This window comes from Selaginella moellendorffii, unplaced genomic scaffold (assembly GCF_000143415.4).
Source record: "Selaginella moellendorffii unplaced genomic scaffold, v1.0 SELMOscaffold_3, whole genome shotgun sequence".
Classification (NCBI taxonomy): Eukaryota; Viridiplantae; Streptophyta; class Lycopodiopsida; order Selaginellales; family Selaginellaceae; genus Selaginella; species Selaginella moellendorffii.
In genome coordinates this window covers 1,423,478-1,445,620 of record NW_003314264.1, presented here as the reverse complement: position 1 = coordinate 1,445,620, position 22,143 = coordinate 1,423,478, and the positions used below count along the sequence as shown (strand labels likewise).

At 47.4% G+C, this 22,143-nt stretch overlaps 3 protein-coding genes and 1 pseudogene across 4 annotated transcripts; 1 reads left to right on the top strand and 3 right to left on the bottom strand.

Annotated features, from left to right (window-relative positions):
- Nucleotides 1-2,577: 2,577 nt before the first annotated feature.
- Nucleotides 2,578-6,644, bottom strand: LOC112344239 (annotated as a pseudogene).
- Nucleotides 6,645-9,428: 2,784 nt separating this feature from the next.
- On the top strand, nt 9,429-10,918 carry LOC9655142. Of its 2 annotated transcripts, XM_024668326.1 has the most exons (9): nt 9,429-9,681; nt 9,758-9,824; nt 9,887-9,926; nt 9,980-10,043; nt 10,094-10,162; nt 10,217-10,288; nt 10,337-10,420; nt 10,479-10,540; nt 10,597-10,918. In XM_024668326.1, exons 1-9 carry the CDS (start codon nt 9,448-9,450, stop codon nt 10,655-10,657), a joined length of 753 nt encoding a protein of 250 aa, XP_024524094.1. In that variant the 5' UTR covers nt 9,429-9,447; the 3' UTR covers nt 10,658-10,918. The 2 variants fall into 2 exon arrangements, with proteins under 2 accessions (XP_024524094.1, XP_024524095.1); XM_024668327.1 differs by lacking the exon at nt 10,094-10,162.
- Nucleotides 10,919-12,394: 1,476 nt separating this feature from the next.
- Nucleotides 12,395-13,491, bottom strand: LOC112343900 (pentatricopeptide repeat-containing protein At1g09410, mitochondrial-like). The gene is made up of 2 exons (XM_024667992.1): nt 12,671-13,491; nt 12,395-12,587 (listed from the first exon to the last, which is right to left on the bottom strand). The coding sequence occupies exons 1-2, from the start codon at nt 13,489-13,491 to the stop codon at nt 12,395-12,397; spliced, it is 1,014 nt and encodes a 337-aa protein (XP_024523760.1).
- Nucleotides 13,492-19,890: 6,399 nt separating this feature from the next.
- On the bottom strand, nt 19,891-22,143 carry LOC112343894 (putative pentatricopeptide repeat-containing protein At3g01580). Its single transcript, XM_024667986.1, has one exon. The coding sequence runs from the start codon at nt 22,141-22,143 to the stop codon at nt 19,891-19,893; it is 2,253 nt and encodes a 750-aa protein (XP_024523754.1).

Below are 22,143 nucleotides of genomic sequence, written 5' to 3'. Positions count from 1 at the left end.
CAAGGGTGTCTACTAGCCCCTTTTTTATTCCTGTTCGTGGCCGATGCTTTAGTGCACTATTTAGCAAGGGAGGATGGGCCAGAGGGGCTGGTATTGCCCGGGTGTAGAGACTCGCTACAAGATCTGGCAGGGACAGCTGAACGGCAGTTGAAATCCAGCGCATTCGCGGATGACACGGGAATCATCACATCAGGATCACCGGAAAACATGAGCAAGGTTAAGGAGGATTTAGACTTCTTCAACCTGGCAACTGAGTCAAGAATAAATTGGGGAAAATCGGTGGGGATATGGCTGCCAAGCTCTGACCTGCCAAACTGGGGGAGTGAGTGGGAGTTTAAGTGGCTGAAGCCAGGGGAAACCACAAGATATTTGGGGTTCCAAGTAGGCAAGGCTTACGACCCCCTCCCACAGAACCAAAAAGCGGTCGAAAAGCTTAGAGATCAACTGAAATTTTGGGCATCACGAAAGCTATCCTTCTCGGCGAGGTGTGTAGTGGCAAACAATATTGTGCTAGGGGAAATTTGGTTCTTGGCAGCGTCATGGAACTTAGACAAGAAAACATTAAAAGACATGAACAAGCTCATCAGGACATATGTATGGAAGGGACAGGCAACAGTATCAAGAGGAGGGGCAAAGGTTGGATGGAGCTCAGTCACGAGAGCAAAACACAATGGGGGGATAAATATAATAGATATAGAGGAACAATGCAAGGCGCTGCTTTTCAAGATCTTTCACCGAATGAACATGCCTGGAAACCAACCATGGAAACTCCTACTACGCTACCAATTGCTCAAAGTCATTCCTGATAGACTAGAACACACAAGACAAAATTGGGAAAAAGATGAAAGGTGGCTGTTCAATGAAGGAGCTCTAAAAATGCCAAAACCAAATACGTTCTCTGGAAAATTATTCAGGCTATGGAAAGAACTCAAGAGCAAGATGGAAAAAAGAAAACCGGCAAACAGTTACAAGGTGGACCAACAACCAATATTCCTTAATAAGCTGTTTCAGTATAAAGGGAAAAGTCTGGGGGAAACAGGGAACAGAGAAATAGACAAGGTATGCCGGGATCTCCACAGGGTTGGGATGAGAACATTTGCAGAAGCCAACTCGATAATAAAAGTGGGGGAAACAGAAATGAACAGAGATAGACTAAAAGCTTTCTACGGGCTGGAAATTTCAGCACACCGCTTGAAAAAGTTCGAAACAGCCTTTGAAGGAGCACGAAGGAACTGCAAACAGAGCATTAGGGAAGTCAGAGAAACGACACCAGCATGGTGGATAGCCGAGGAAAAGGTGATATATACGGCAACTCAAGACCAGGCAAAGTGTGTTGTCTTCGAAGTCAGGGTGGCAGGTCGACTATTACCATACAAGGTGCCCGAGGAAAGTCCACGACCAGACATGTCAAGAGCAGAGCCGATACGAGTTATAAAAATGGATAAGAAAACAGCAACAATGGACCCGAAGATATCGGAAGGCCTAGTAGCTAGGATGTACTGGTTTAGGCAACAAAAATTAAGTGAGCTGACCTGGGATCCAATGGAATGGAATTGGCAAGGGTGAAAAAAAGAAGAGTTCTTTGCATACGAAACAAGATTGGGAAGAAGGCTTATTTGCCCGCGCAGTGACTCGCTGCTGATATCAAGGATGAAACGAGCTAACATACAAGACAGGATGCAACAAGAGACTTTAAAAGGACTACGGAATGGACAGTGGGCAGCAAAAACAAGATATTTTATGTGGTTGACAATGCAAGACCGACTACCATCTAAGCGGAATATACATCTCTTGGACCAAACATGTGATAAATGCGGAGCGAGGGAGACACAAAGGCACATACTATGGGAATGTGAAAGCACACAAGACGTGTGGAGAAGCACGTGCTGGTTGCTGCAACAACACTCCCAAAGACAAGTGTGCCTCACGTATGAAGCAGCAGTGTGGGGCGAAGCTGCTACAGGAATGAGAAATGGAACAGACTCTTGGAAATGGTCCTCAAAAGAAGAAGAGGCACCGTGGTTCGATCAGCTCAACACAACGAGAACAGACACAGAGGGAATTCCATCAGAGATAGTAGATCTATTGCGAGGAATTACAATGTGGGAAGTGTGGAAAGCCTGGTGTAACAGGATTTTCAATGACAAGGAAGAAGGACCAAGGGTGGTGGCATCACGGGTGTGGACTAGAATGATAACTGCAGCAGCAGCCCGTGTCCTACAGCTGGAAAAGAGAGGATGGAGAAATGGTCCAGAAAAAGCAAAAAAAGAGGCACAGATCTAGCATTTTTTGTGGAAGCAAGGGGAGGCAGGTACTCGGGAATGGATGTGGACACCGCCGGATGAATGGTTCCAAGTGTCACATCTAGGAAGACCTTCGGGCACCAGCTCGCGAGCAACCCCCCTTTCCGTAGGTACTTCCATTGTAGGCTCCTCTAGGTAAAGGCTCTTTAGCTGGATTTGTACCCAACAAAACCATGCCCAGTCTTTTTGGTTTTTTACTGGAAAATAAAATACCCTATTTAACAAAGTCGGACTAGAGTCAAGCTCAACAGGGTCTTCTTTCCCCGCTGATTCTTCCAAGCCCGTTCCCTTGGATGTGGTTTCGCTAGATAGTAGATAGGGATAGTGGGAATCTCATTAATCCATTCATGCGCATCACTAATTAGATGACGAGGCATTTGGCTACCTTAAGAGAGTCATAGTTACTCCCGCCGTTTACCCGCGCTTGGTTGAATTTCTTCACTTTGACATTCAGAGCACTAGGCAGAAATCACATTGCGTCAACATCCGCAGAGACCATCGCAATGCTTTGTTTTAATTAAACAGTCGGATTCCCCTTGTCTGTTCCAGTTCTAAGTCGGTTGTTCGATGCCTAGGGAATGCCCCCCACGGGGAGGGGCGTTCTGCGTCCCTCACCAGGTCGGCACGCCGGGGCCCGCCCTCGCCGCGCAAGCAGCTCGGGCAGACCACCAGCAGCCTACAGGGTCAAGCCGCAGACCCCTAAGCCCAACCCTCAGAGCCAATCCTTTTCCCGAAGTTATGGATCCATTTTGCCGACTTCCCTTACCTACATTGTTCCATCGACTAGAGGCTGCTCACCTTGGAGACCTGATGCGGTTATGAGTATGACTGGGCAAGCTCAACACTCGCTCCTCCAGATTTTCAAGGACCGCCAGGGGCGCACCAGACACCGCAAGACGTGCGGTGCTCTGCCGGCCGTGAGACCCTATCTCTGGTTGAACTGATTTTAGGGTCGGCAGGCTGTTAAAAAGAAAAGATAACTCTTCCCGGGGCCCCCGCCAGTGTCTCTAGATTCGTCGGCGTTACCGCCCACTGCCTGGGAATATTAACCCGCTTCCCTTTCGATGGGCGGAGCGCATTGCGCCCTTCACACAGGATTTCCCCATCTCTTAGGATTGACTAACCCATGTCCAATTGCTATTCACATGGAACCTTTCTCCACTTCAGTCTTCAAAGTTCTCATTTGAATACTTGCTACTACCACCAAGATCTGCACTAGGGGCCATTTCACTTAGGCTCGTGCCCAGAGCTGTACCACAACCCCCACGCCCTCCTAATCATCGGGGCCTCGCAATCGCCGCGATGGCCGGGCATAGGCCACGCGCTTAAGCGCCATCCATTTTCGGGGCTAGTTGATTCGGCAGGTGAGTTGTTACACACTCCTTAGTGGATTTCGACTTCCATGACCACCGTCCTGCTGTCTTAATCAATCAACACCCTTTGTGGGATCTGGGTTAGCGCGCACTTTGGCACCGTAGCCCGGCTTTCGGTTCATCCTGCATCGCCAGTTCTGCTTCATAGGCACGGATGGCTCGCTTGTGAATCTGTCCGCTCACTTCTTGAGCCTTCAGATCCAGATCATACGGGTTGATGGTACTTTCTTAACCACAAAATATGACAAGCACCGATCACTTTCATTCAAAGTCTCGCTGTACATTCATCGAGATTCAAACCGGCCCGTTGCAAACTCATCCAAAGTAATCCTGGGGCAAGTCTTTGCACTTTTCTATCTGATTAATACCACCGGTGGTATCGTCCTTGAGATTGATAATCTCGTTGAATGCTTCGTGGAAAAAGGATTCCATCGCTATGCATTGAGACGACTCATCCTTAGTGGTCTGGATCGTATCATTCTCACCAGCCCCCTGACACCGGTGCAAGCAGTCTTGGAAATTCTCTTTGACATCTGGAGAGAACCGGCCAATAGGCCACCACAGCTCGACGACTCAGCAAACTCAAGCTGAGCACCAGGAACTCTGTCTTCTAGACAAGACTATCCATCACTTTAGCATCATATCGAAACATAATAGATTTGATATTTATGCCTTTTTGGACTGTGAAAAACAAAAGAATTAGTTCCCCCAAACTTACCATGCAGTCCTTGGTTATGCGTTGAACTAAAATATGTAAGCACACCTTTGACTACAACTGTGTTTTGATTGGTAAATTTTAAAAAAACAACACAAGTTGCTGTTCTCTCATTGTGAGACATATCCCACGCCTTAATCACAGGAAGGTCTTCCTTAAAAATAATTTTTAAGGAAACCTTACTTACAGAAAACTCTGGTTTTCCCCATGAATAAACTAATGGGATACATGAGTAGACGTGGTATGGTAAAAAACAAAACCTTGGATTCCTCACAGAATCTCGCGCAAAGAAACATGCTATACAGATAGGCAAACCTAATTACAAGCTATAGCTATTCGACTTCATGGCTGTGGGTGCTGGATTTTCTCACACCGAAAGGTATGAAGCAACGGGAAAAACCCTAATGTTAGGGTTTCTCGCTTGCATCCGCCGCCGCCGCATTCTCCAGGAGCGCATCCACAAGCAGAGCAAGCTTGGGCCATTGCAAGGCTGTGCGCTAGCACAACCACACACAATTCTCGCCCACTCCAGGATCAACAGCCACTTCGTTGCACACCGCAAGAATGAGCAGTGCCAACGAAGTGTTTGTTTGGGGATAGCTCAAAACGAGCTTACACCCACCACTAAGGTCGCGAGGAATCTCACTACTGCATTCCTGGCCATGCAAAAACGGGTACAAATGATTCGTTTTTCTGCAGTTTTTTACCCTTGGCCTGTAGGAATCTCTCTCGGCCAGAGCGCTGGAACTAAACACCACAACGACACAAGCGGCTCTCACTAACTCTGCCCAGGTAGTGCTTGTACTCTCGACTGTTCCAGCTTCTAATCATCTGCTTAGAAAAAAGACGGGATGACAGCGACTGGTCCAGATGGCGAGATCCATGAGTCAACGGATAGTGATCAGGTTGAGCATGTTCCTTAGTTCTAATCTTTGGAAGTCACTTCTGATGTGCGGCCCAGGCATGTACGTGAGTACATTGGCTCGCGAGCATCAGTCGTGCAAATCTCAGTTCAGTTTTGAAACTTAGCTTCGTACTTTCACAAAATGAGAGATAGAGCTAGTAGAGATTGCATTACTAATCCTCGTCTTCCATGATACAGGTACCCCCCGAACACCCAAACCATAGGAGGTGACATAGGAATTGCTTAGGGAAGTCGTTTTGGTCGTGGTCGGTACCGGGTTATCGGGCAAATGATCCTACACCTCGGACGAATGTACTGAAAACAGCCTAGTCGATTTTCTTAACCAAAAATGGCCCACTTGGAGCTTGCATTCACGGCCGGGGCTCAACAGAGCAACCCCGGCTGCTTTACCTATTTAAAGTTTGAGAATAGGTCGAGGGTGTTTCACCCCCGATGCCTCTAATCATTCGCTTTACCCGATAAAACTCAGCAAGAGCTCTAGCTATCCTGAGGGAAACTTTGGAGGGTACCAGCTACTAGATGGTTTGATTAGTCTTTCGCCCCTATACCCAAGTCTGACGAACGATTTGCACGTCAGTATCGCTACGAGCCTCCACCAGAGTTTCCTCTGGCTTCGCCCTGCTCAGGCATAGTTCACCATCTTTCGGGTCCCAGCAGGTATGCTAACACTCAAACCCTTCTCAAAAGATCAAGATCGGTCCGTGGTGCACCCCAGAAGGGGATCCCATGAATTAGTTTCCTTTCGCTTGTATGGGTTTAACACCCACAGACTCGCATACATGTTAGACTCCTTGGTCCGTGTTTCAAGACAGGTCGGATGGAACGCCCAAGTTCCAGCATCTGGTGGGGCACCAGAGCACTCTGCCATTTTTAGAGGCGGCAGTGGCATTGGCAAGCCAGAGGCTCACAAGCCGTTATCCCGCCGCGTCCTCCCATGCTGGACAGCCCCTTGCATTTCTTGGCAGACCAGCTCTCGCCGTTCCACACACAACCAAGGGGCGCACAAGGCATCCATTCGCTTCCCTCCTAGCAATTTCAAGCACTTTTTAACTCTCTTTTCAAAGTCTTTTTCATCTTTCCCTCGCGGTACTTGTGCACTATCGGTCTCTCACCAGCATTTAGCCTTGGATGGAATTTACCACCCACTTAAGGCTGCATTCCCAAACAGCCCGACTCGCCAAAAGAGATTCGTGATGCAGCAGGGTCCTTTAAACCTCCCGGGAAGTCCAAACTCAGGAGCTTACAATGAACTTGCATCAAGATCATAGAATTCTTGGAGATTTAGCAATGCCTTTCTTCTAGAGATAACTCAATATGTTATAGGGAGAAAATCTAGAAACCTCTATTTAGCAATCCCACTGGAGAATGCTCATAGGCAAGTTGTTTCTCAAGAGATCACACAAGTCGAATGGCCTGATTGTCCTTTTTAAGGTACTCAAGTTTGGTGAGAGCTCCCTCAAGCCATGCTACTATATAGTAACTTCTTGGGCTTTGATTGGCAATAATAACAATAACAGTAACACATTTCCAGAAAAAAGTTTATGCATATTGGCTATAATTAAATTCCTAACATTTCAGAAGCTTAATATTCCTTTGCTATTCTTTCAAAAACATCTAATGGAACTACTTTGCCAACATTCATAAGAAATGTGGCATATGTAGAATAAGAAAGCGACAAAGAAGGAAATATAAAAGAACACAATGTTGAACACATGACTAGTAATGCTAATGCTCATGAAGCAAAGGAAAATGATAATAGTGTTTTTTAGTGTGTAGAGCTAGACATGGAATCACAAATCTAACAAAGTTCTTTGAATTTATTGGTGCCACATTTTCAAATTAGTTTTCCTTTTTGTACTCACCAATTTTGGTTGTAGGTTTGAATGATTGCATGACAAGTAGACAATTGCTTCTAATGAAGACACAAAGGAGGCTGAAAGGCATTGGGGGACAGCAAGAACTTCCAATTGCTTTTGGTAGAGGAGGTTGGCACAATTTAACAAGCAATTGGAGCGATGAAAATAACTACAGCAAAAATGAGAACATGAGACCTATGGTGAATTGGCTAAAAACCACAAGAAAGAAAAACAAAAAAGATGTTTGTCAATAAAACAATAGATGTTAGCATAAAGGATTAGAAGTCATTCAAAGAATCCTATTTGCTAATGCTTACAAATAAAACTCTAGGCTATAGATCTAAATCTAAATTTAGCTTTTTCTAACTTTAGTCTTTTAATCTATACTTAAGATTAATTTAAATAAATTTACCAGAAATTTTAACCATACAACCCAAACCATGTTAAAACATATCATCTAACCATTGACCCTGGTGGAATATACTAGAGAATCTAGTACTGCTTCTATAGACATATAAATGCCTATTTTACAAATAGCATTCAGTAATTTCACATTTCTCTTGTAAGAAAGAGTTTTATTTGTATAACCAGTACCAAAAGAAATTACTTGTCATATTAAACCTTTTTCATTGTAAACTTCAGTTTTTATTTACTCTAAAGCTCAAATCCAGAAGATTATTATTTTCTTTCAAATCACAGCCTCCAAGTTTGAGCCTTTGCGAGGACTATGATGAAGTACATCTATGCGAGTCAACAGCATGTATCAAAGTAGATCAATCCACTGATTTTTCTTGACTCCAGTTTAAGACTCCATGGCTGAAAACACTCAATATGGATCATTTGTAGGTTGTGATCATCAATCACCAAAGAAACATTTAATTATGGCTTTTTCAAATCACACTTTTGTCAAAGCAAACAACTAACAACTCTGTTCAGTACTAAGAATTTTCTGTTTTTATGTGTTCATGGTTTCTCAGTCCCATGTTTCTGTCCATATCTAATCAAGCAAGAAAATGTATTATATTCTCCACGGTTTTTCTTTTTCTATTAAAAATTAACATTCTCATTTCGGTGCTAGTGGTTTCCACAACCTTTGTCCGAAAGAAGCTGAAATGTACGTGTGACAAATGCCACATTTGAGGCCCTTCATTTATGTTTCCTTTTGTCTGAAGAACAAAGTGTGAAATGTAACCATCACAAAAACCACACCATATTAATGAAGACATTGTTATAAACCAGAGGATGTGCATTCTTTTAAGCTTACTAAGTATTCATCCTGAACTTTGCTGCTATGTGATCATGATTTTGGGATAAAAAGAAATACCAGAAAGAGAAACAAAGACCTGACATGTTTTGTGCTGACCTTAATGGGGAGTGGCTTGCTGCTCACAATATTGTGTCGTGGACAACTATGCTGAAAACTTACACAGATGTCTGTAACCTTAACGAGGCAAAGCGACTGTTTGCGATTATGCCAGAGTGATGGAGCGTGATTCTTCAAGCATTTGCGGAGATGGCGAGAGTTTGTTTCAGATCATGCAAGAAATCATACTCAATGATCCCAGCTGCTTCCAACATGATTGTTTTAGACGCGGATCACTCCAAGATCGACAAAGCTTGAGCAATGTTTGATGCTTTGGCGTGCCTGGACATGTTCGCTTGCTACACACCGGACGTCCACCACTGCAAAGATTTCCTTGAGAAAATGCCCGGCCACAACCTGGTGTCTTACAACACTCTCTGACTGGTCAGCTGCAAATTATCCGGGGAAGCAGTGAAAATCTTCGTCGAAATGCCAGAGATAAACGCTGTGACATCCACTGTGATGATGCAAGCTTATGCACAGGAAGGCCAGCTTGTGAGTGCCAGGGACATCTACGAGAAAATGCCGGATCTCAACTCATCACCGTGATCTTGGCGCTCACACAGCGAGTATCGATTCAAAAAGGTCGAGGGCGATTCTCGAAGTGGGCGGCGTCCTTGATGGCGATCCCCACTTTCATGGCGGCTGGAGCGTGGATCGATCGCCCACAGCGGCACAGCCTAGCGGCGCCGCCGCGAGCGAGCACGTATATCCAACATGGTCGTCTCGGGGCACGGTGGCATCCTTCACGGCGATCATCTCTCGCTGCGACGCCAAGAAGGCGCTGGATCCCTTCGTGCCGCATCCGCCTCCGTGACCAGCTGCTAGATCTCTTGTTTTTCAAAAGCTCCGATCGAAGAGCAACGCTAATTTAAGAAGAGGTGACAGTCCGATGTGCAAAGAGGCCGAGCTATGGCGTGGAAGGCGGTGGCCATTGGGTATAGAATTCCACGACTGTCGCTTGCTCCGCCCATTCCAGCGTCTAGAGCCGTGAAGTTTGGAGATGGAAGAAGGCCGGCGTGGGAGAGGCGTGTTACTGGAGCGGCTATTGCTGCCATAGCCGTGGTTCTTGCATCGTCGAGGCTTCCATTCGGGAGAATGTCGGCTCTGGATTGGAAGAGGCATGGAATGGAGCTCTTCTCGCAGGTATATGTTCTTCGTAGCCATCTTTACTCGTTTTATCCTCTGAGCTTCCTTGGTTTCTTTCTTCTGTGGTGGAAAGGGAGATGTGTCTGGATCTTTGGAGCAATTCAACAAGGTGTTGGATGCTTTCCCGGAAGAACTCCCTTGTGAGTGAATCAATTTTTAAAGATCCAAACACACACCAGAAAAACTGAAGTTGTGAACACAGATCTGTGGCAGAGGGGACTTTCACTGTTCTATCTCGACAGGTTAGTAGTGGATTCTTCTCCCTTTTGAGAGCTTGAGCAAAACTTTGCAAAAGATTTGAAGAAGGTGCTGCTCAGTTTCGAGAGGATACAAAACTGGGGAACAACGACTCCGAGGAGGTAATTTTTCTTTCTATAAACGTACATCGGATTTCTCTCCTCTCTCTCAGGCTTTATGGTGCTTCCTTTGTGAGGCCCGATCTTATAGTTTAGAGGAGGCTCGTCAAAGAATCCCAGACGTATGGTTTTTATTTCTTATCAATTTCTCAACTATTAGTTTTCATTTTTTCCAGACAGGTAAAGATAGCAGGGCTTATATGAACCAAATTTACAAGCTTTACAAACAAGGTGGCGATCCTCAACAGGTATCTCTCTACAATATCAACACAAAGTTCTATCTATTTTCTTAGCAGATGCTGGCTAGTTTTCTAAAGGAAGATAGAGGTCAAGCATCCTTCTATGCTTCCTTGTATGCTGGGCTTTACTACGAAGCTTCGGTACGAATTGTTTGTGACGTTTTTCGAAACCTTTTGCTGCGTTTTTTGTTGAGATTAGGGAGAATTTGAACCAGCAAAGTCTGCTATTATGTCTGCGTGTGGAAGTAGCTACGGATCAACGTAAGAAATATAACCAAAAAACAAAAAAGAAACACTCACCAGAGTCGTTCTAACAGGTCCCAAGATTATATGGTGTCCGTAGCTAAAGTACATTGCAAAACACGCAAATGGTGCTAGTTACACCCTCATCTGTGGAGGTAACAGACATCGACTCAGATGCATTAAGAACGTATGTTCACAACCACGAGGCCGAACTAGCACGTGTGCAAAGTTGACGAGTCGACTGGATAAGACTCCCTCTTTTGCGACCTAAGAGCAACTTCTAGCGTTCCTGATAAGAGGAGAGAAACGAGAAAAAGAAAAGAAGACGGCAAGGTCACTCACGTGATTGCATTCTCTTAAAGTCATACTTAATCAAGATTAGTAATCAAGCGTTCACACCAACTCATTCAAGAGCTTATGAAGGTTCTCGATCTTGCTCCAGTCTTGGGTTTGGCTTCTGGAGTTTGTGTCTTCTTCATCGCTGCTAATCACCTCTTCATCGCCAGACAAGTAGCTAATTAGCATTAATCACCTCTCTCTCTCTGGATCAAACTACTGTCAATCCAACTTGCATTGTCTTCATAGTATCTCAGGATTATATTGGTGGTAGCCCATAACTGCTAGAGAACCATGAGCTTAACTAGACATTTCATTTTCTCATTGCCCAGCAACTAAATGAACTTGCATCAAGATCATTAGACCAATGCCTTTTTTCTACAGATAACTTAATATACTATTGGGAGAGAATCCAAAAAGCTTTATTTAGCAATCCCACTAGAGAATGTTCTTATTTGTCAAGAGTCGAATGGCTTGGTTGTCCTCTTTAAGGAACTCAGTTGTCCTTTTTAAGGTACTGAAGTTTGGTGAGAGCTCCCTCAAGCCATGTTACTATATAGCATCAACTTCTTTGGCTTTGATTGGCAATAATAGCAATAACACTAATGTGCAATTCACTGGAACATGTTGGCTAAGAAAAAGAGATTTTAATTGTAATTAGAAGCTTAATATTCCTTTACTATTCTTTCAAAAGCATCTACTAGTAATGGAACTACTTTGCCAACATTTATAAAGAATGTGGCATATGTGGAATAAGAGAGCCATGAAGAAGGAGATATAATGTACCCGCATCTACACACTGGAACACAATGTTGAACCCATCTAATGCTGATGAAGCAAAGGAAAATGACAATAGGGTTTTCCAGTGTGTAGAGCCAGACATGGAATCAATGATCACCAAGTCTAACAAAGTTCTTTGAATTTGGTGATGCCAAATTAGTTTCCCTTTTGGCACTCACCATTTTTGGTTGTAGGTTTGAATGATTGCATAACAAGTAGAGCATTGGGGGACAACAAGAACTTCCAATTGCTTTTGGTAGAGGAGGTTGGCACAATTTAACAAGCAATTAAAGCCATGGAAATAATTACAGCAAAAATGAGAATTGGCTATGGTGAATTGGTACAAGAAAGAAAAAAAAAACAAAAAAGATGTTTGCCAATAAAATGATAGATGTTAGCATAAAGGATTGTGAAAAGATATTAATTCTAATCTTAATTTATACTATTTACCTTTATTTTTACCATAAGCTTCATGGATTATTTATTGTATCATCCATGCTATTCCCTGTTAGCCCCATCCATGCTATTGTTCTTGTAGAAGACATCCCTCATCAAACCTCTCTAGCTTGGAGACCCTTCGTCACAATCGCTAACACCTGCCCGACTTGCAAAGAAGTGTAACGTTTGGAGCACAATCCTCTATCCTTTCTCGGGCCCTGGGTACCAAGCGCTATCCAGTAGGTCACAGTGGGGTTGACCATACCGACTTAGCACTACTGGGTCACCGACAAACAAGGGGGGCCAAGTGGTCAAGGGTCAGCGACCCCATTTACTAAGCAACCCGAGGGATGCAAGCGCCCTTTCAGGCTCTCCCGGATTGACCCTTCTTGCAACTCCATTTCTTTTATACCGCTGTTCCTCTACTGCGCCTTGGCTGGTGGGATAGGTTTTCAGCTTACATGGCACAACACCCGCATCCCCGGGATGACTAGGATTGTCGGTTCTCAACCTGGCATTATCCCGAGTTTGCAAGTACCATTGGATTTTCCAGCCGACATTTCGACAACCTTTTCAATTCGATGGATTTTCTACCCAGAAGAATCATCCACAAGCCCGGATTGCTTGGATTGCTCCAGCTGACTCGCCCTGGGAGAGATCCCAAAGTCTGCGATCATGGACAAAAATCTCGGCAACACTGCTCGAGCTGGCTCGCCGCCGCTGCTAGGATTGTTGTGAAGATGGTCTCGTCTGGCTTGAAAGCCAGAAAGATGCATCTCTCTAAAGAGATCCAGTGCCTCGCTCACGCGTCCGTTCTGGACATAGGCCGCGATGATCGAGCTCCAGGCCTCCTGCTTCTTTTCAAATCGCTCAAAGGCTGTTCTCAAGGATTGGGCTGTGATGAGAGCCACTGAGCTGCGATCCGGCATTGTCTCGTAGATGTCCCTGGCACTGGCAAGCTGGCCTTCCCGCGCATAAGCTTGCATCATCACAGTGGACGTCACGGTGTTTATCTCTGGCATTTCGACGAAGATTTTCACTGCTTCCCCGGATAATCTGCAGCTGACCAGTGAGGACAAGAGAGTGTTGTAAGACACCAGGTTGGGGCCGGGCATTTTCTCAAAGAAATCTTTGCAGTGGTGGACGTCGGGTGCGTAGCAAGTGTTCCAGGAGACCATGTCCAGGCACGCCAAAGCATCAAACACTGCTCGAGCTTTGTCGATCTTGGAGTGATCGGCGCAACTGGGATCGTCGAGTGTGGTTTCTCGCATGATCTGAAAAAAACTCTCGCCATCTTGTACATGCCCAAACCATGCAAATGCTACGCTCCAGGTGATTGAGCTTTGCTCTGGCATAATCGCAAACAGTCGCTTCGGCCCGTTAAGGTTACATGCATCCACGTATGTTTTCAGCATAGTTTCCACGACACAATATTGGGAGCAGGCATTGCGTCAAAGGGATCTTTCGCCATGGAGAAATCCCCAGCCTGGGTAAATGCCGAGATTATAGCGTTCTATTCTTGCGCCGACGCTCTGGAACACAGCCATAGCCTTGCCCGTGTTGCCACTGAGAGCGTAGCGAGGAATCATAGGCGTCCACGTGTACTCGTCGTGTCTTTTTTTTTCTTTTACAGATATCAGTCGATCGACATTGGCTATCCTGCGAGGGAAATCTTCTACTTGCTGCTCGTTGCGCAAGAAGGAAGAGAGGAGGAATGGATCATCCATCCAAACTCGCCAATTCCGCTCCTCTGTTCTATGGTTTGGAGCTGTTCTTCCCCGGGATTGTTCTCCAGCGGTGAGATCAAGGTTCTCAGGCAGGATCCATGCCCAAATGTAAAGAAATGCTTGCGGCTTACAAACACCGCGTCTCGGTGCTGTGCCCGGGCATCGATTTGCGTAGCCCAGAGCGTCCATATCTTTGGATAATCAGCTTTTCTCTCTTGTTATGAGGAACTTGGTTTCTTCCATTTCCACCGAAGAGCTTCTTCTCTGGACGAATTCGTCTTCCACCTTCGAGTCTGCCAGGCCGTAGCGGAGCTCCTGGGATCAAACAGAGTCGATCGATAAGCTTTTCGTTTTCCTTCTTCTAAGATAAGAACTTCGTCTCTGAATTCGTAGGTTCGCTTGTACCAGGATTGTCTCTTCATCAAGCTCCCAGGATTCAATGTCACCAACTGGCACTCTGATCTCAACAAAATCCTTCCTCGCGTTTTGGATTTCACGTCACAAACAGACTCCACGCTCCACTTTCTGTGCGTTTCTCACACGGACTTTGCTCTGCCGTATTGGTAATCGAACCGAGGGATGGACAACTTGGAGCGAAGGGATACTCGATCGAAACTTACAGAGAACTCGCAGCTGGAGACGCGTAAGTAGTTCTTTCCTCTCGACTTCCATGAGTTTGTATTGTTGTGAATCCAGGACTGTCCACCATGGCTGAGCCTTGCACTTTGCGCCCGAGCAACCGGCTAGTAGCTCGTCCTCTCGTCTTGCATGGACAGTGAGCTACTTTGGCGATGGAGCGCGCTTGCTGAGCACAAAACACGCAAGGTCTTTGGTTTTTGTTTGCGGTGAAGATCACGCTCATGCAGGAGGGAAGTCCAGGATGAAGACTTGGTAAGCTTTGGAGGCTGGTTCGAGGACGTAAAAGAAGAACAAGTTGTTCGCCACAAGCTTCTTCCTCTAGTTTACAACAATGGCTTCGTTTGATACGGTATGGTTTCTTCGATAATTGTTTCCCATTCTCCTTGCAGGCCAAAACGAGCGAACAAAACATAGTTTTCAAACTTTGGCTCTTGTCACAGCCTACATTCCAGCTTCCTTGGAGAATACCTCTCAGAGACGAACGACCAGAGGCACAGGGACTCTCAGTAAGTACCGAGAAGAGGTGCCATTTGACAGAAATGTGCCTGAAAACAGTAAACGAAAGTTTTTGTTTCTACCGCTTGATGTTAATTTTATGGCACAAACAATGAAGATGCAGATATTAAGATACAACATGGAACGAAGTAACAGTGAAGAAGATGCAAATGAGAGCATATATGCTTTTCGGGTTTAAGGCGCTGTTTCTTACAGACATCAAAATAGTATGGATCAAGAACGAAAAATAACCTCAGACCAAAATGGCTCCAGGATGATCCTCGTGCAAAATTGACTGCTGGTGCTAGTTGGGGGGCGTGCAGCTCAACGATGGCAAGCAGCTCATTGTGAAGGTTTGTGGAAAATAAAGTTGCCGTTACTGGAGGAAGAGCAGTAAGGTGTGGAAGATCACTTCAAACTTTTACAAAAAGATATTTGGGCCTCCTTTGGGTACCAAGCGCTATCATGGTGGGGTTGACCATACTGACTGGTCACCGGGGGGGCAAGTGATCAAGGGTCAGCGACCCATTTACTAAGCAACCCGAGTAACCATACTTCCTACTCCATTTCTTTTACCTCTCCTGCACCCGCATTTTTGGGATGACACCAACGTAAAATCAAATGGCATGGATTGAGTTCTATGAGTTTGCATTTTTCGTGTATTCCATGGCTGGACCTTGCATTTTGCGGCGGAGCAACGGGCTATTAGCTCGTCCTCTCGTCTTGCATGGACAGTGAGCTACTTTGGCAAAGGAGTGCTGAGTTTCTCTTTTATCTCAAGATCTAGGATGAAAGTTTGGGATGAAGACTTATGGTTTCTGTGAAAGCTTCTTCCCATCCTCTTTTCTCTTTGTAAACTAGCATAGTTCTGTTTGAAAGGCCAATGCACCCCTGACTTGGCTGGCTCCACAGTCTAGGCTAGGTTATGGCAACGCGCGGATGCTGATGGGAGAGGTGCATTTCTCATCCAAGTGTGGCTCTCATTGCAGTGTAATGGTTTCCGGTTTCATAGCTGCAATCTCTCAGGCTATGGAGCTTAATTCCTAGCCGGACCTGGATACAATTGTCTGCCCCTTTGCATTCAGGATGGAAGAATGCAACTCGGCACACGCAGCACTTGTGGACTTCAGCAAAGTCCAGTGCTCGAAAAACCAAAGTTTATTACTTATTTATGAACCTCTAATCATGGGCAATTACTAGTAATCTGTTTTAGGGTTTATTTCATGGACTACGAGGCGCTTCTCAAAGTACTGTGGTCTTCTCGCCCAAAGTTTGCTAGTGGAGGCGAGGTCGATGGAACCAAATTCCCCATGCCCACCTCCTTGCGAGTGGAGGGAGCTGGGGATCTCGCCCTCCCTCTCTCCAGCGATGGCTTCCTCAAGCTCAAGGCTGTGTCGCAGCAAGCACCCTACGGCAAGGGCGACCAAACGCTGTTCGACACCACCATCCGCCGCGCATGGCAAGTCGAAGCGTCCAAGGTGAGCTGCCCCCAGATGCCAGACTTTTTCTCGGCGGTGGTGCTCAACTTGGCCGTTCCCGCGATGGAGGAGCTGGGGATCGACGCCGCCGCGCTTGGCTTGGACGTGAGACTTTATAAGCTGCTGCTGTACGAACGGGGTGGCCACTTCAAGTTTCACAAGGATACCGAGAAGGAAGACGGCATGTTTGGGACGATGATCTTGCAGCTCCCTACGCAGTCCGGGCACGAGGGCGGTGCGCTGGAAATTCGTCACGGGAAGAAGGGTGTAGCTTTTGATTTCTCTGGTGCTGCTTCGAGGACGGGCTACTTCCAGACGGTTTTCTTCAGCGATTGCGATCACAGGCTGGCCGAGGTGACGAGCGGGACGAGGCTCTGCCTTGTGTTTAGCCTGGTGCGCAGCAATGCAAAGTTTCTAGACGTGGATGCAGGAAAAGTTCCACACTACTTGTCAACAGTGAGAAGCGTTCAAAGCCAGCTGAAGGAATGGGCCAGGAGAACGCCATCACTGATGCTCGCGATTCCGCTTGGTCACAAGTACTCAAACAACAGCTTCAGCTTTGCGGGGCTCAGGGGACACGACAGGGTTGTGGCGGCGCTTGTGCTGAGCTGCACAAGCTTTCTCGACGTCCATCTTTGCACGATTGTAAAGCAGAAGACTCGTAACGAAGTGTTTGACAGCTTCAAGACGAACTACAGCGTCAAGAACTGGACAGCGATAGATGGTCGAAAACTGGAGCACTTCCGGGACTGTTGCTTGGATTTAGACACAGAGGTCGTGAGGTGCCAGGATTCCGACAAAGATCCTTTCGGCGGTTCACCAGATGCTAAGGAATACGAACCATACAATGGGAATGCTGGCGGTGACAAAAACTCGTTTTATCACACCGCGGCTCTGTTAGTGTGGCCGAAGGAGCACATAGTGGACGTGCTATGCAACAGACAGCCAGTCAGATGTGTAGTCACCTTGCTCGAGGAGCAGCACGAACGCGAGCCTGGCCGGACGAGCGGCGATTTAGAGAGATACATATCTGCCTTGGAAAGCAGAGGCCCAAGTGAATACAAGAAGTCTTTTGAAACTCTGCTAGAGTTTTGCGTCAGGCACGACTTTCGTGACGCAGCATTCTTGGTGATGAAGAACTGGGGGATTAAGCTCATGGAAACATCACAGGCTATGGTTGCAGCGGTTCACAAGTATGGATGGGACGAATGCTATAGCAGGGTGATTGAGGGGCTCTTGGAAGAGAAAAATAAGTGGCCGGAGGTTCTAAGGTTTGCGGAGCATCTAAGACAGAGTGGCTTGCAGGACGCGGCTGTGATCTTCGCTCAGAAGCTGCTGGCCGATGATCAAGTTTGCAAGGACCACGCGTTCTTGACATGCTTGCTGGGCTTTTTCGTCGAGTGTGGACGTGATGATGAGACATGGAAGATTGTGAGCATCGCACCGGCGGTTTCTTATTTTTCTTGTAGCTGTTTGGTCCAGGTAGTGAAGAAGTGGGGAGAGAGCAGCTTCTCTCGCATCGAAGAATTTTGGGAGAAGAAGCTGGAAATCTACGAGGCTTCGTGGGAAAAACGAGCAGAAGAGCTTGACTATGGATATGGGTATTACAGTTTAAAAAAAAGTGACAGAGAGAAGGAAAAGAAGGAAAAGCTGGCTAAGCTCCAGCAAAAAGGAAGGAGAGAGTTTTTGGGAGAGGTTGCGGACTTTGCGGTGAAACTCGAGTCTGAAGGGTGTCATGATGCTGCAATGGCCTTCGCAAGGAAGAGCTTTATCAAGGATATTAGCCTCGAGGAGATCTTTGGCTGCGTAGACATGAAAATTAGTAGCGAGGAGGCATTTGTGCTGCTCTTGGCTCAGGACGAGAAGTTTCATGAAGCTGTGAAGAAGAGCGATAATCTAGAAGAAACGGTGGTGAGCATGAAGAAAGCGGCAGGGCTGTTTGGCTTGAAGGAAGATGAAAAGGTGACGCAGCTCTTCTTGGAGCTATTGTCATGCGCGTTCGAGAAGTGTGGATGCGAGAGTAAGGAGCTGCTTGAAGCTGCGATATGGCTGGGCGATGAGAAAATGGTGAAATCTCTAGTTAAGCTCATAAGAAGAGGTTCTCTAGCACTTATGGACGACCCGCCTGCGAGACTTCGAAGAACAATTTGGATCGACAGTAGTTTGATCGAGAGAGCCAAGGAATGGGACGATGTTTCTAGGGATGCGTTGAGAGAGGTGATCCATGCTCGAATTAGCTACCTGTCCGGCGATGAAGAGGTGATCAGCAGCGATGAAGAACATAAGAACACAAACAAACGCCAGAAGCCAAACCCAAGGCTGGAGCGTGTCGAGTATGAGCAAATGCTAGAAACCTCGCCTGCCAAGATCGAGAGCCTTCGTAAGCTCTTGAACGAGTTGGTGTGAACGCTTGAGATCTTTTTCTTTATTAATCTTGTTTAAGAGAATGCAATCATGTAGACTGTCATCGGCTATACACATGAATCACTCTCCTAGGTTTTTTGCAAACGACTTTGCTTCCGGAACGCTTCTTGGGTCGCAAAAGTGGAGCTCTTCGTGCTTCTTACAGTTCCACTTCGCACACCCTCGTCTATGGGAGAGAACCTGATCCCTTTCAAGAGGCATTTCAGCTTCGAAGAAAGTAACTCCGCATCGCGCAGCTGCAACCGCAAGGCCGAACTAGCACCATTTGCGTGTTTCACACAGACACCATATAATCTCGGGCCCTGTATGAACGATTACTTTTCGTTATGATTCTTACGTTGATCCGTGTAGCTGCTTTCACACGCAGACACAGTAGCGGACTTTGCTGGTTCCAATTCTCCCTGATTTCAGCAAAAAAAGCAGCGAAAGGTTTCGAAAAACATTACAAACAGTATGTACCAAAGCTTCGTAGTAAAGCCCAGCATATAAGGAAGCATAGAAGAATGCTTCTTCCTTTAGAAAATCCAACCATCTGCTAAGAAAATGACGAGCCTCCTCTAAATCAGCCTCACAAAAGTAGCACCATAAAGCCTGAGAGAGATCCAATGCAAGTATATACAAACCTCCTCAGAGTCGTTGTTTTCCAGCTTTGTATCCTCTCGAAACTGAGCAGCACCTTCTTCAAATCTTTTGCAAAGTTCTGCTCAAGGAGAAGAGTCCACTGGAATAACCTGTCAAGATAAAACAGTGAAAGTCCCCTTTGCCAATCTGTGTTTCACAACTTCAGTTTTCTGGTGTACATTTGGATCTTTCAAAATTGATTCACTCACAAGGAAGTTCTTCGGGTGAAAGCATCCAACACCTTGTTGAATTGCTCCAAAGATCTGCACACATCTCCCTTTTTACCACAAAAGAAGAGATAAAACCGATGGCTACGAAGAAGAACATATAAGAAGAGCTCCATTCCATGCCTCCCGAATGGAAGCCCTGATTTTGACGATGCAAGAACCACATCTAGAAACTAGATTGTCACCTTTTTAGGGTTCTTAAATTAAGGGTTTTTCCCTCCCCTGTTTTTCAAAAGAGCAAAGAGATCTAGCACGCAATCCCAGTGTTCCTTCGTGGGGGCGATCCCATAGTCGGTGGCCATGGAACCGTACTGCCGCCATCCCTCCTCGATCAGTCCCCGGTGGCTACAGACGAAGAGCACGACGACAAAGGTGACGTGATTGGGGACGATCCCTTCGTGCTGCATCCGGCGGAAGAGCGCCAGCGCCTCCTCCGCGTCGCCCTGATAAGCATAGCCGGAGATGATCGCAGTGAAGGACGCCACAGTGGGAGCTTCGATCGCGTCAAACACTCCCCTCGCCTCGCCCAGGCTCCCGCATTTCACGTACATATCCACAAGCGAATTCGCGACGAGCACGTTGGATTCCAGGCCCGCCCCGCGGATCCTCGCGTGGATCGATCGCCCATGGCCCAGCGGCGCCTCCGCGAGCGAGCATGCATCCAGCGCCGCCATGAAAGTCACGGCGTTGGGCCGCGCTAGCGAAGAACTCAAAGAACTCGAAGAGAAAGAAGAAGAATGCTTCTCGAGCATCGATTCGAAGAGGTCGAGGGCTTCGCGGGGCCGGCGATTCTCGACGTGGGCGGCGATGATCGTGTTCCACGCCACGGAATCCTTGACGGTGATCCCCGCGAAGGCGGCGCTAGCGCGATCGAGATCGCCACACTTCGCGTACATGTGGGCGATGGAGGTGCCGACGATGGCATTGGATTGGAATCCCAGCTCCACGGCCGCGGCGTGGATCACAGCGCCACTCCGGGGATCCCGCTGCCCTGCGCAAGCATCCAGCGCCGCCAGGAGCGTGAGATTGTTTGCGCGCGCGCCCTCGAGCGCCATCTCCCGGAAGAGGTGGATCGCGGCCGGGAACTCGCGGTTCCTTGCCAGCGCCGCGATCGCGGTGGTCCAGGCGATCACGTCGCGGTCGCCCCTGCGCATTCGATCCAGCGCCCCCACCGCCTCGTCCACCAACCCACTCTTGCCGTAGAGATTGACGAGGCCAGTCGCGAGGAATGGGTCGGATCCAAACCCACTGCTCTCGATCCGATCTCCCAGAGCCCGGATGGCTCGAGCTCTATCGCCCTGGATCTCTCGATCTCGATCGCGATCGTCGAGATCATCACTCATGGCCGAGAAAGCCTCGATTAGAGCAAAGAATGTGAGCTTGTTTGGCGCCACCACGCCTTCCAAATCCATCGCTCGGAAGAGCTCGATCGCGTCGCGGGGACGATCGTTCTGGACGTAGACTTGCAGCATCGTGTTCCACGAGAAAACGTTTTTACGCTTGATCGCGTCAAACACTGCCCGGGCTTGGAGCGTGTCTCTCCACTTGCCATACATCTCCACCAGCAAGTTTAGCAAGAACTTCTCGTTCTTGCGGTGGGAGCTCGCGAGGTGGCCGTGGACGAACTTGCCATCCATCACGGCTCCGGTGTCTCCACACCAGCGGATGAAATCGGCGTAGCAACCGCTGGATTTGTGCCCCCGGCTATCAAACCTCGCCACCAATCCTGCCAATCTATCGAGGGCTTTGGCGTTGTCATGGTGTTCTTGGTCTCCATGATGCTTGGAGCTCGGAGAAAAGACCATCCTCTTCGCTCGTGAATTCCCGTGATCATGATCCCGGTAGAGCTTTTGCCTGGGCTTTCTTCGAGCAGTGGAGTTCCCGGATCTTTGGAGCTCCACCACAAGCTTGCCAAGCCTGGAGAGAGTGCTTCCTTGGTCCACATTCTTCCAAGGCTTCCGAAAAATCTTGTTAAACTCATGGTGGAGAGAGCTTTTCTTTTTCTCTTGGTTTCCATCGGTCCCTTCTCTTCTTTCATTCGAATCCAAAATATCTCCTCCATCGCTTTCTAAAGTTCTTCCTGCATCGTCTTTCCCTGGAGATGTCTCATCGCTAGCGGAGATCTCCGGACACCATCCAAAGAGCGCCACCGCTGCTCCAAGGCTAAACCCATCGATCGGATCCACTTCGTCGCCCTCCTCGCAACCCAGAACCTTACCTCCGGGCGGCCGAGAAGAAGAACAAGTCGAAGAGTGGCGCTCGTGCAAGACCCTGTCCGCCAGCGGCGCCCACAACGCCAGTCGCCCTTTGCGCCGCCGGGAGATCCAAGCCAAGTAGCTATCGGGCAGCTCCACCATGAGCTCGCCCTTGTGCTTCCCAAAATCCATCCTCGCATTCTCCAGCCCATCGCCGGGATGATGATCTAGTACCGCCGCCGTACCTCCCAGGCTTCGCAT

Coding starts and splice junctions, on each gene's coding strand:
- LOC112343894 (XM_024667986.1), bottom strand. CDS start 22,143: ATGCGAAGCCTGGGAGGTACGGCGGCGGTACTAGATCATCATCCCGGC.
- LOC9655142 (XM_024668326.1), top strand. CDS start 9,448: ATGGCGTGGAAGGCGGTGGCCATTGGGTATAGAATTCCACGACTGTCG. Junction 10,421..10,478: donor GGCTTTACTACGAAGCTTCG/GTACGAATTGTT, acceptor TGTTGAGATTAG/GGAGAATTTGAACCAGCAAA. Junction 10,541..10,596: donor GGAAGTAGCTACGGATCAAC/GTAAGAAATATA, acceptor TCGTTCTAACAG/GTCCCAAGATTATATGGTGT.
- LOC112343900 (XM_024667992.1), bottom strand. CDS start 13,491: ATGCTGAAAACATACGTGGATGCATGTAACCTTAACGGGCCGAAGCGA. Junction 12,588..12,670: donor CTTGTGGATGATTCTTCTGG/GTAGAAAATCCA, acceptor GGATAATGCCAG/GTTGAGAACCGACAATCCTA.